This window comes from Littorina saxatilis, linkage group LG13 (assembly GCF_037325665.1).
Source record: "Littorina saxatilis isolate snail1 linkage group LG13, US_GU_Lsax_2.0, whole genome shotgun sequence".
Classification (NCBI taxonomy): domain Eukaryota; kingdom Metazoa; phylum Mollusca; class Gastropoda; order Littorinimorpha; family Littorinidae; genus Littorina; species Littorina saxatilis.
The window spans coordinates 447,488-459,852 of record NC_090257.1 but is presented as its reverse complement, the minus strand read 5'-3'; the positions used below and the strand labels follow the sequence as shown (position 1 = coordinate 459,852).

General features: G+C 44.3%; 1 protein-coding gene across 2 annotated transcripts in view; it reads right to left on the bottom strand.

Moving 5' to 3' along the window:
- The window catches only part of LOC138946208 (uncharacterized), a 61,049-nt gene extending 51,261 nt beyond the window's left edge, over window positions 1-9,788 (bottom strand). Inside the window, exons 1-6 of one of the 2 annotated variants that reach the window (XM_070317723.1) lie at window positions 9,652-9,788; window positions 8,001-8,138; window positions 7,076-7,279; window positions 5,471-5,677; window positions 1,709-1,939; window positions 650-853 (exon numbers count right to left, since the gene is read on the bottom strand). In XM_070317723.1, coding sequence (XP_070173824.1) covers window positions 650-853; window positions 1,709-1,939; window positions 5,471-5,677; window positions 7,076-7,279; window positions 8,001-8,138; window positions 9,652-9,730 — 1,063 coding nt within the window. In that variant the 5' untranslated portion in view covers window positions 9,731-9,788. The remainder of the gene's footprint in view (window positions 1-649; window positions 854-1,708; window positions 1,940-5,470; window positions 5,678-7,075; window positions 7,280-8,000; window positions 8,139-9,651) is intronic. The other variant, XM_070317724.1, reaches the window with a different exon arrangement.
- Window positions 9,789-12,365: the final 2,577 nt, after the last annotated feature.

Genomic DNA, 12,365 nt, shown 5'->3' with positions numbered 1-12,365 from the left:
TTTCAGCAGACAGCACAAGTGTACATATTTCAGCAGACAGCACAACTGTACATATTTCAGCAGACAGCACAACTGTACACATTTCAGCAGACAGCACAACTGTACATATTTCAGCAGACAGCACAACTGTACACATTTCAGCAGACAGCACAACTGTACATATTTCAGCAGACAGCACAACTGTACAACATTCAGCAGACAGCACAACTGTACATATTTCAGCAGACAGCACAACTGTACATATTTCAGCAGACAGCACAACTGTACATATTTCAGCAGACAGCACAACTGTACATATTTCAGCAGACAGCACAACTGTACATATTTCAGCAGACAGCACAACTGTACATATTTCAGCAGATAGTGGAAGTGTACACCATTCAGCATGGCGACTACCTGCCTATAACGATACATTTTGGTCGGCCCCTTGGATAGTCGTTATGGACAGGTGCGACTGTAGCTTCAGACCGGACTGAAGACCAACACCCAGTGTGTCGCTTGGTAACGTTATGGACATAATGTTAAGTGGCTTCAGACCAAACTCACGACCAACACCCAGTTTGTCGCTTGTAGAGTTATGGACAGAATATTAAGTAGCTTTACTTTTTTTTTAAACTTGAAACACCGAGCTGCACACATTTGCACTAACCTCCTATGACCTGCACCTCACAGAGCCACAGAGTTTTGCCCGTTCCATCGTGCCACACGGTGACATTGGTGACTGCTACAGGCTCCGGTAGAATGATGTCTGTGACCGCTTTAGGTTCTGTCTGGGTGTTTCTGTACACTTGCACGTGACTTCCATTGCCGAGGGTCACGTTCACTCGGAATCCAGCCATTCTCTCAGGCTCATCTGAAAAGACGTGGAAATGAACAATAATCAGAAGGTCAGACGGCTTGGTTGTATCAAATGGAAAAAAACAGGTATAACTGCCTCCTGGTGGAAAACATCACAGATCAATTCCAACACTGATACCTGCATGTGTACGTCTTGTACTGTTGTGAGGTAGTTACACTAATATAACATGGTCAAAACACTGATACCTGCATGTGTAAGTCTTGTACTGTTGTTAGGTAGTTACACTAATATAACATGGTCAAAACACTGATACCTGCATGTGTAAGTCTTGTACTGTTGTTAGGTAGTTACACTAATATAACATGGTCAAAACACTGATACCTGCATGTGTAAGTCTTGTACTGTTGTTAGGTAGTTACACTAAGGTAACATGGTCAAAACACTGATACCTGCATGTGTAAGTCTTGTACTGTTGTTAGGTAGTTACACTAAGGTAACATGGTCAAAACACTGATACCTGCATGTGTAAGTCTTATACTGTTGTTAGGTAGTTACACTAATATAACATGGTCAAAACACTGATACCTGCATGTGTAAGTCTTGTACTGTTGTTAGGTAGTTACACTAATGTAACATGGTCAAACACTGATACCTGCATGTGTAAGTCTTATACTGTTGTGAGGTAGTTACACTAATATAACATGGTCAAAACACTGATACCTGCATGTGTAAGTCTTGTACTGTTGTGAGGTAGTTACACTAATTTAACATGGTCAAAACACAAAACACGTATAAAGTCTTCGAATGACTTTTCAGGAATAAAATACCAGCCGCTCCTCGTAAATACAGACTGATCTTATCTCATTTTATCTCATGTTATTTCGTCTTATTGAAACATCGGACACTTACAGTCCGTTCTAACGTAGACCTTGAGTCTCCAGATGTTGAGCTTGTGTCCAAGATACACCGTCCACCATGACCTTTGACTGGGATCTCCATCCGTGTGGGTGCAGGATCCCTCGCTGAAATCGGTGACCGTGTTTCCATCGACCGCTCTGTCAGCCGGAGCGCAATCTCCATAGCTATCGCAGAAAGTTGTGTCCCCTTGTGAAACAGATTTGTGGATGGCCAGATTCCTTCCTGTAAAAAGTACAGAGGTCAAAAGTAGAACAGAATACTTTTCTTCTGGTCAACTTGTTGGGTTAGTATTTCCCATCAAGTGATTAGTTCGTTTCTTTCAGGTTCTTGGGATATTTCCCATCTGGTGATGTTTCTTTTTTTCCAATTCTGCTTTTCCTATTATTTTCTGGAGGGGAGGAGTTGGATTCCTAACGATGATCTTATCAGTAGCCCTATAGCATTTACTCTGTTGTTCTTCATCCATTTAAGATTCCTGTGACAAAAGTAGATTGACAGAACGTTCAGACGCCATCTTTACTGTGCGCTTTTTAACGGCGTCACATTATGGACTCTATTCACTAAAATTAGTAACAGAGTTCTAACATTTATTCACAAATCCCTTCGGACGCAAAATGTATGGTTTTGTATCTTAAGACATAGGGAAAAGAGTATCCTTATTCATGCCTTCTGGGTCATGTTATAGTAACATTCTTGTTTGATTCCGATTCAAACTAAAATCACCAAGGCCCGACGTAACTCTTATACTTCACGACTTCCACAAACTGCGATCGATCGTATAACTATCGTGCCGATAAGCGACAATATTTCATTGCGTAAGCAGAACACACACAGATGCTCCAACCCCATGAGTTCGCGGTAATTAAAAATGCTCGCTCAAGCTCGCATTTTTCATGATCCCACAAACTTTGGCCACCATTTATATATCCATTTACACTCAATGTGTTACCTCTACTCATTATCTCCCTTTCGCCGCAACAAGAGGTCAGTTCAGGACGGGATGGGTCTGGGGGAGGAAAGATGAGGGATGGTGGAGGGTTGAAAGGCGAAGGAAGAAGGATGCAAGGGAGGGGGGTCACAGGAATAAGCGGGAAGGGACCACCCATAGATAGGGAGCGGCAGTGCCAGTCAGTGCAGCGGCAGCAGCGCAAGCAGCAACACGCATTATTTGCTTTGGAGAAAAAACAGAAACCTTTCGGAAAATGGAGTTTTCTGTTTGGAGTGAAAACCTGCCTTCACTAATCGTGAAAGAACTATGTGCGCAAGGGTTTGACGACATGAGCGTCATATGCTCAACGTCGAAATGTGTGACTTGGAGGCGCTGAAGCTCCCGAGGGGCCTCTTTATTCGTCTCCGTACGGAGGTGAGAAAACTTCACGCTCAGCATGGAGGCCCCCTTGACGACGACGCTAACGTGAACAACGTGAAGCCGCTGGCGGAGTTGATGGCTGGACTTAACCTCCAGTCAGGCGTAGCAGCCACAAAACTTAAAGGTGAGACGGCACTTCGTGTGGTGGATTTCATATCCCAGTGTTTTGGTGCGGAAGAGGAGGTGACCCTCGGAGGGGGTATTTCACTTAAACTGAACTCTAAGCCTAAACTGGAGAAAGTAACACCATCGGCCTGGATTGTCGCCAACTCCAAGATCATGCAGGAACTGATGGACAGTGACCCCGAGTTTGACGTGGCTGCTTACATCAGATACACAGCTATGATAGGAGAACTTGGCTGTCGCTTCACCTGGCAGTCGGTAATGATCTTTGACGACGAGTACCGTCAGCGACAGGCCCAGAACAAGTTCCCCTGGGGGACAGATGCACCACACCTAGCCACTGTGGTTCTTCGTGACCGTGCCATAGGCAACGTTGCCTCACCAAAGAGGACAGGCAACAAAGACGGCAGCAGCCGACCCAGAACTGCAGGGGGAAAGGAGTTTTGCATGCAGTACAACAAGGGGTCGTGTGCCTATGGTCAGCGCTGCATCTTTGAGCACGCGTGCAGTGTGTGCAGCAAGGATCACCCCGCCGGGCCTCGCAACAAGCCAACAGCCAGCAGTCTTCAGCATAGGGACCCGCCCAGGAAATTACCACCGGTAGCAAGGTAGGCCCCACCCACTTCAGTCCCTATGTGCCACAGGAACATGACAACTGTAATTTTGTTAAAGCCAGAAACTCCATTAGTGCTAAGTATGATAAATGGGAATCTGAACTTCAGAATGATTCGGACCGGTCCTTTTTACTCGATGGATTAAAACATGGGTTTCGTATTGTTAAAAAGGGCTGTAGTGTATCCCCAGTGGAACAAAAGAATCATAAATCGGCAATGACAGCAAAAGATGCAGTAGAAAAAGAACTTAGAGACCAAATCAGCAAAGGACATTACATTTTAGCTTCAAAGAAACCCACAATAGTTAGCGTCTTAGCTGCAATACTGAAAGAAGACGGTGATGTGAGAATCATTCATGACGGCAGTCGCCCCTTAGGCCTAGCAATGAACGATTATTCAGTGCCAGAATCAGTCAAGCTTCAAACACTATCAGACGCATGTCAGATGGCAAAGACAGGACTGTGGTGTGCAAAAGTAGACCTCAAGGCAGCATACAGGTCTGTGTCCATCCATCCAGAACTGTAGCGTGACAGGGTTGAAGTGGACTTTTGGTGCAGATAAACACCCCACCTACTTGTTCGACAGCAGATCACCTTTTGGTAGTAATGTAGGACCCTCTTGTTTCCATAGGCTCTCACAAGCTGTGCGAATATGTATGGCTAGAAAAGGGATGAAAGGGCTTGAAGCATATATTGATGATTTCTTTCTAACAGCGGAAACAAAAGAGGAGTGTCAAAGCATGCTCCTTACTCTAATACGATTGCTTAGGGAATTAGGGTTTAACAGTAGCTGGCACAAAGTGGTGGGGCCTACCCAGCGCATAACGTTCCTGGGTGTGGACATCGACACCAGGGACTGCACCCTGTCCTTGGGGGACGACAAGCGGCGACAGCTACAGCACAAGCTACGGCAGTTTCAGCACAAGCAGCGCGCAAGCAAGCAGCAGCTACAGAGTCTGGCAGGCTCTCTCAACTGGGCGTCATTTGTGATTCGGGGAGGGAGATTCTTTCTCCGTCGCATCTTGGACGCAATCAAACCTTTACAGCAGCAGAAACACAAAACGTGTGTACGCCCACTGTTATACGTTCTATGTGATTCTGTGGTGGATAGCCAAGACTAGCACAGACCACTCCTGGCATGAAGTGATTCTCTTAAGTTTAAATATGCACCGAAGACGGCAACAGACATGCCAAACTGTGCGTCGCTGCGTCCAATAGAAGCCGATAACACGAACGATATAGACATTCTTGAAAGGGGTCCCTTGACGCACTAAACTTGAAAAGGGCTGATCCCAGGACGCATTTAATTTGTGTTATCACGCGTACCATCGGTACTGATGTAATTGTCAGCTAGTTTCCACACAGCAAGATTAGACAAGCACGTGCAGGTGGCAGTATTTTGAAGACGAAGGAAATGACGTGCCGGATCTCTACGATCTGTGTCTGTCTAAACTACATACGTACTGACCCATAAGACAAATAATGCCTTGGTCAAGGTCTGGCAGAACTGCCAACAGTCCTGGGGTTTGGGGACCCTTCTAAACTTCCGATGAGGGGGTTCTTGGACCCCTTACAATTATAATTGGGGGTCCCTGGACGCTCGAGGTAGAGCGTGGGTTGAAAGCACTGCATGCCATCGACCACTCACCGCCCTGGACACTGACTTCGCACAGAGCCAGTCGGACGTCTCCTGTAGCTCGGATTTGAACCCTGGTCACCACAGCTGGCTGGGGCAGGTGGTAGGTGATCGCGATGTCGTTGGGCTTGGCAAGATGAGGATTGAGCACTTCGGAGACGTTGTCGCTGTCGTAGTAAGTGACTTCTAGTGTGTTTGCATTTGCAATCGTTCCTGTGTCTACGAGAACAAAGTGGATCAGTGTTATTTTAAGTCATGTCAGCATAAATATAAGGATACAGATAAGATTCATATAGTCCTGTGAGGTTACCCTCATGAAAATTCGGGCTGCTTTCTCCCTGAGGAAAGCGAGCTGCCATACAGTATACGGCGCTACCCATTTTTTTTCCTACATGCGTGTATTCATGTTTCCAAGCCCTGAGGCCTTCGCTGTGAACTTGGGTTCTTTATCGTGCGCATGCGTGCACACGAGGATGTTCGGACACCGAGGAGAGTCTGCACAAAGTGGACTCTGGGTAATAAATCCCTCGCCGAACGTGGGGATCGAACCCACGCCGATAGCGACAACAGGTTTTGAAGACAGCGCCGCTACCGACTGAGCTATTTCCCCGCACTATTATATCGCACTGCTTTCAACAGTTAACAGAATAAATGTGACCCTCCACCACGAAATGAGTCGCATGTCACCTCGCGCGGTTCTGCGCTAGGCTTAATAAAAGTCCGGGGAGTGTCTGGTAACAGTGTCAGGGTCACCTTAGTCACAGGCTTATAACTCAAACAGTTTTCGCTCTTTTCTAAAACGGGTTTCACCACTGGATAGAGCATAAAAAACTCTTTAGAAAAATGTAAAAATATGAAAATCATGCAAAGGTGACATGCGACTCATTCCGTGGTGGAGGGTCACAAATGATATGGAAGGAAAATTCAGGCTGATCAACGCACTAAGTAATAATAATAATAATAATAAGAAGAAGAACATTTATATAGCGCTAAATCAAAAACTTTCGTTAAAAAGGCTTGCTCTAAGCGCTTGACATCTAAACTAAAACGTCATTCACACTCTTTACAATGATGTACAAGAACTTCATGTCACACTCTTTCATTCAGTATAGCACCATTCACACAGTTGTTATTCTGTACAAGACAATAAGTTAGTCTAACATTTAGAATGTTCATAAGATGAAAACAAGAGAAAACCAGACTGATTAAAACAACTGCTTAGTGCTAACAAAGCATGAATCTTAATAATAACGTAATACATGTTTAACTGTTAAGACCATAAAAAAAAATAAAAAAAATAAAAAACAACCTATATGCTAAAATAACTTCGAACTTTTAAGAACTTCTTATAAGTGCAAATGATAGTACCCACAGCGTGTTGTTACGACTCAGGGAAGACGGAATTAATGCAAATGATGATAATAATATCTCTTTCTGTCCGTTATGTAATTTATGTGTGTTTTCATTTCCATTTTTATTCAGAGGAACCAGATAAATATGGATAAAGTGTGTCACCTTTAAATTGTCATATACTGTTGCACGAAGTAGGAACATTGACGCTGCTTAGTTGACTTATAGCACGTTCACGTATTCCAATATTAAGGTAGCTTCATTTACCTGCTGCTAAGGAGGCTTTGTCTAGACGGATAAGAATGGCATCAACCCAGGAGTCTTCGTTGATGTCGATGGTCAGAGGCAAGTTTGAATGTCCAATCTCCAAAATGCATGTGCTGGACGATCCATCCACTATATTGGGAAGATACTGGGAGCCTCCCACAATGCTGAAGTTTGCCACCGGTGTACGCTTGCTTGCAAAATTATCTGCAATAGATGTTGTCCAAGAAGAGCTTTGAGGATGGGAAAAAGTAAAGAAACAAACACATGCACACACACATACACACGCACACACACACACACACACATACACACGCACAAACACACACACACACACATACATACACACGCACACACACACACACACATACACACGCACAAACACACACACACACACACACACAAACACACACACATACATACACACCCACACACACACGCACACAAACACACACACAAACACACACACACAAACACACACACACACACACACACACACACATACACACACACATACATACACACACACAAACACACACACACGCACACACACATACACACGCACACACACACACACACACACACACATACACACGCACAAACACACACACACACACACACACACACACACGCACACACACACACACAAACACACACACACACACAAACACACACACACACACACACACACATACACACAAACACACACACACACACACCCACCAACCCACACACACACACACACACAAACACACGCACACACACACACACACACACACACATACACACACCAACACCACCAGCACCACCACCGCCATACAAACACGCATGTACGTTCACAAGCTCAAAAGCACACACTTGCGTACCCCGACATACACATGCACACATTCCGAGCAAACATGAGGAAAAGTTGAAGTGAAACTCTTACCGTACTGGCATGAGGACCCACTGTAACCTTCAGCACATCCACAGGCGCCACGAATCTTATCGCACGTGTTCCATACTCTGCAGTGGCAACGATAACAAAATTCTGGGTCCGTCCCAAAGAAGTTATTCGGGCAAACACCTGAGAAAGCACCAAATCAAGATGCGATGTATGTAATATAATATACAATATTTATACTAACAGTGGTGTGCCGATATTGCCACCTTGCTGCTGCATTGAGAGGGTTTAAGGTACCGCTGTTGTCTACTAATTTAAGATTGATACTATCAAAGCTGAATGTCTATAAGTTCTTACATAATTGTTTCTTGCTGACGACCCAAAGCACAACAAAGGCCAAAAGAAAAATGCGCCTGCTAAAATATACTAGATCACAACTTGGCCCATACTAAAGTTAATTATAAGTGATTTGTCATCGAATTTCGGCAAAGGGAATACATCGATCATTCTGCATGGCTGAACCATCGAACAGACCACCAATTGTGTGTTTGTAGGGGTTCTGTTTCTCAAAATGGACGTTTCTGACCGAAAAGAAATTCCTTAAATTAAAGGCTACAGTTATTTTATGGCATGTCTATTGTACTATTCATGAGATGTCTGCGAACCGTTTACTGCAAGTCAGAGCCAAATAAATAGACTTTCGTCAAACAGGTTTTGGTCGAGCTATGTTATGAGGAACACTCTCCTTAACCCTGACCCTTGGTAACAAGACATCAGGAAAAGACGTAACGCGACCCCGGCAGTTGAGGGCCGACACTACTTTTGCATGACGTAATCAGGAAAAGACGTAACGCGACCCCGGCAGTTGAGGGCCGACACTACTTTTGCATGACGTAATCAGGAAAAGACGTAACGCGACCCCGGCAGTTGAGGGCCGACACTACTTTTGCATGACGTAATCAGGAAAAGACGTAACGCGACCCCGGCAGTTGAGGGCCGACACTACTTTTGCATGACGTAATCAGGAAAAGACGTAACGCGACCCCGGCAGTTGAGGGCCGACACTACTTTTGCATGACGTAATCAGGAAAAGACGTTCAATGATAATGACGTGTGCTGGATAGCCATGTCAAGTGGCTTGAATGACACAGCAAATTCGAATGAAAACGAAATGAGGCGGGAATCAATGCTTCAGTTGGGGTACAAAAGTTGTCACAATATTCTTGTGTGTGTTTGCACAGCTTAGCGGGAGAAAGATGAAAGCACACACATAAATACTCAGTCTTGTTCCTCTACCTTCCCGTACTCACACACTATGCTCACATTAATGATGTCTTCTTTTCCACATAAACGATCGTAGCAATAACCACACATCTGTCCAGTGTGTGTGTGTGTGTGTGTGTGTGTGTGTGTGTGTGTGTGTTTAGAACAACAATATTCTTGTTGACAAAATTCCAGAAATGAACAGCCTTGCTGTTTTTTGTGCAGATTACGATATTTGACCTGAATTAATTTCAAAAACTGGCATACGTCATAGTTAACTATTAATTCAGTTACACAATGCCACTATGTACACAACGAAGATAGTCTGTAGATGTTTGGAATGTGGCCAAGTTAAAGGAATCTTTTTGTCAAGACGAAAGCTGTAGGAAGTAAACGTGGACATGTACACTTCAAACTTTAAAATCAAACTCACCCCAACACGGCCTGAAAACGCCGAAGAAGCAAACAGTGGAGCAGACGATGAATACGAGAGTTTTCACGTCCGTGGCCATCTTACGCCATAACTTGACGACAAGTAAAGAAGCGCAGACAAAATCACTGCTATCCGCCTTCGGGCGCGACCAGGAAGATAATTGTAGACAAAGGATGCCAACCCTTGTTTACTCATCACACACACACACAGCAGCTTTCACGAACTTGGGTTGACATGACACTCACATTGTGTGGCTGTTGCTTGTGTGTAGGTTTAAAAATACCCCTCATTGGTCACAGACTGCAGGGGCGGATCAGTTGCTTTGTAAGGGGGGGGGGGCACTTTGAATCGAAAGTGAATGTGATGGGCGCGAAGCGCCCGAATTTGTTAGGGGGGTCCGGGGGCATGCCCCCCCGGAAAAAAAATTTGCCCAAAGAAGCAAAATGGTGCCATCTGGTGCCATTTGAACTTAGAAATGGTCATAGAATCAGCATAGAAAAATCTTTTTTTTTTTCTTCTTCTTTTTTTTTCTTTTTTTTGGGGGGTCCGCCTGGACTGTTTCAGTTGTGTCATTCATTCGGCTTTTGTTTTTTTGTTCTGTGTGATTATCTTATTCAATTGTATTACACAACAGGAAAACTTCCCTTTCCTTTCCTTGTGTAGATCGTATTTCTCTAGCTCTCCGTACAACAAACCCAATGGCTAATTGGGTCTCTAGAGAAAGTTGGCCAAGACCACCGGTGATTTGACTATAATTCTCATGTAGCGCACTCGTGTAAATAATGAAACGTGTGTGTTTATAAAGGAACAAGTACATGCCTAATGAATGTTACTTCTGAGACGGAACAGTAACAGAGACAAGGGCCCGTTAGACACAAAGATATGTTAGTGTTTTGAGGGCGGAAGTAAAAGCGCGCGTGTGTGTGTGGGGAGGGGGGGGGGAGGTACACAAGGAGTATTTATGTATTTGAGGAATTAATGTTCGTACTACGTATTGTGTTCAAATCTGTGTCTGCTTACACTTTGTGCAGGGGGTTCAGATAGAAAAAGCTTGTGTTCGTGTGTGTGTGTGTGTGTGTGTGTGTGTGTGTGTGTGTGTGTGTGTGTGTGTGTGTGTGTGTGTGTGTGTGTGTGTGTGTATGTGTGTGTCTGTGTGTGTTCGTGTGTGTGTGTGTGTGAGAGTGTGTGTGTGTGTGTGTGTGTGTGTGTGTGTGTGTGTGTCTCTGGTTGTGTGCACGTGCGTAAGTCAGTGTATATCTGTGATTGCCAAATTATGTACAATGGTGTCTTCGTGCAATCGCCGTAATTTCCCGACACGTTCTTATAATGTAGTTGAAAGCTTTACTTATCGGGAATTGAAATCTGGGTTTAGAATCAAATACTTCCTTCATGAGAGTAAATGGGGAAGGAGGTGGAACTATGGAGCGAAGAGGGGTGTTTGTCTGTGTGTGTGTGTGTGTGTGCGTATTTCTATTTTGTGTCTGCGTGTGGAATTGGGGGGGGGGGGGAGGAGGAGGGGCATATCTGGCGGATTACAACAAGTGCAGTTTTGTGTACAAGTCTAAAGTCTAAATGTCATGTTGATAGAGACCACATGATGCATGAACCCGGACTTCATTTCCTCTTTGCTTGTCTCGTGACCTTGGTGTCAGTGGTTTTGTTTTGATTTGTTTTGTGTTTACTCATAGTGTAAAGATGCCTTCCTTGTCGTGTAAACCAGCATGTAAACCATCATATAAACCATCATGTAAACCACGACAGAACTGTCCAGGCCTTAGACTCACACCAAACATCAACAGCCTGGGGGCTTCCTGTGTGGATTATATATTGTGCTGAATCAACAGCCTGGCTGCTTCCTGCGTGGATTATATATTGTGCTGAATCAACAGCATGGCTGCTTCCTGTGTGAATTATATATTGTGCTGAATCAACAGCCTGGCTGTTTCCTGTGTGGATTATATATTGTGCTGAATCAACAGCCTGGCTGCTTCCTGTGTGAATTATATATTGTGCTGAATCAACAGCCTGGGGGCTTCCTGTGTGAATTATATATTGTGCTGAATCAACAGCCTGGGGGCTTCCTGTGTGAATTATATATTGTGCTGAATCAACAGCCTGGCTGCTTCCTGTATGGATTATATATTGTGCTGAATCAACAGCCTGGGGGTTTCCTGTCTGGATTATATATTGTGCAGAATCAACAGCCTGGGGGCTTCCTGTGTGAATTATATATTGTGCTGAATCAACAGCATGGCTGTTTCCTGTGTGAATTATATATTGTGCAGAATCAACAGCATGGCTGCTTCCTGTGTGGATTATATATTGTGCTGAATCAACAGCCTGGCTGTTTCCTGTGTGAATTATATATTGTGCAGAATCAACAGCATGGCTGCTTCCTGTGTGGATTATATATTGTGCTGAATCAACAGCCTGGCTGTTTCCTGTGTGGATTATATATTGTGCTGAATCAACAGCATGGCTGCTTCCTGTGTGGATTATATATTGTGCAGAATCAACAACATGGCTGCTTCCTGTGTGGATTATATATTGTGCAGAATCAACAGCATGGCTGCTTCCTGTGTGGATTATATATTGTGCAGAATCAACAGCATGGCTGCTTCCTGTATGGATTATATATTGTGCTGAATCAATCATTTCTGTATATTAACATTGGCGTCAGCTACGAATGTAATTGTACACAAAACGACATCTCT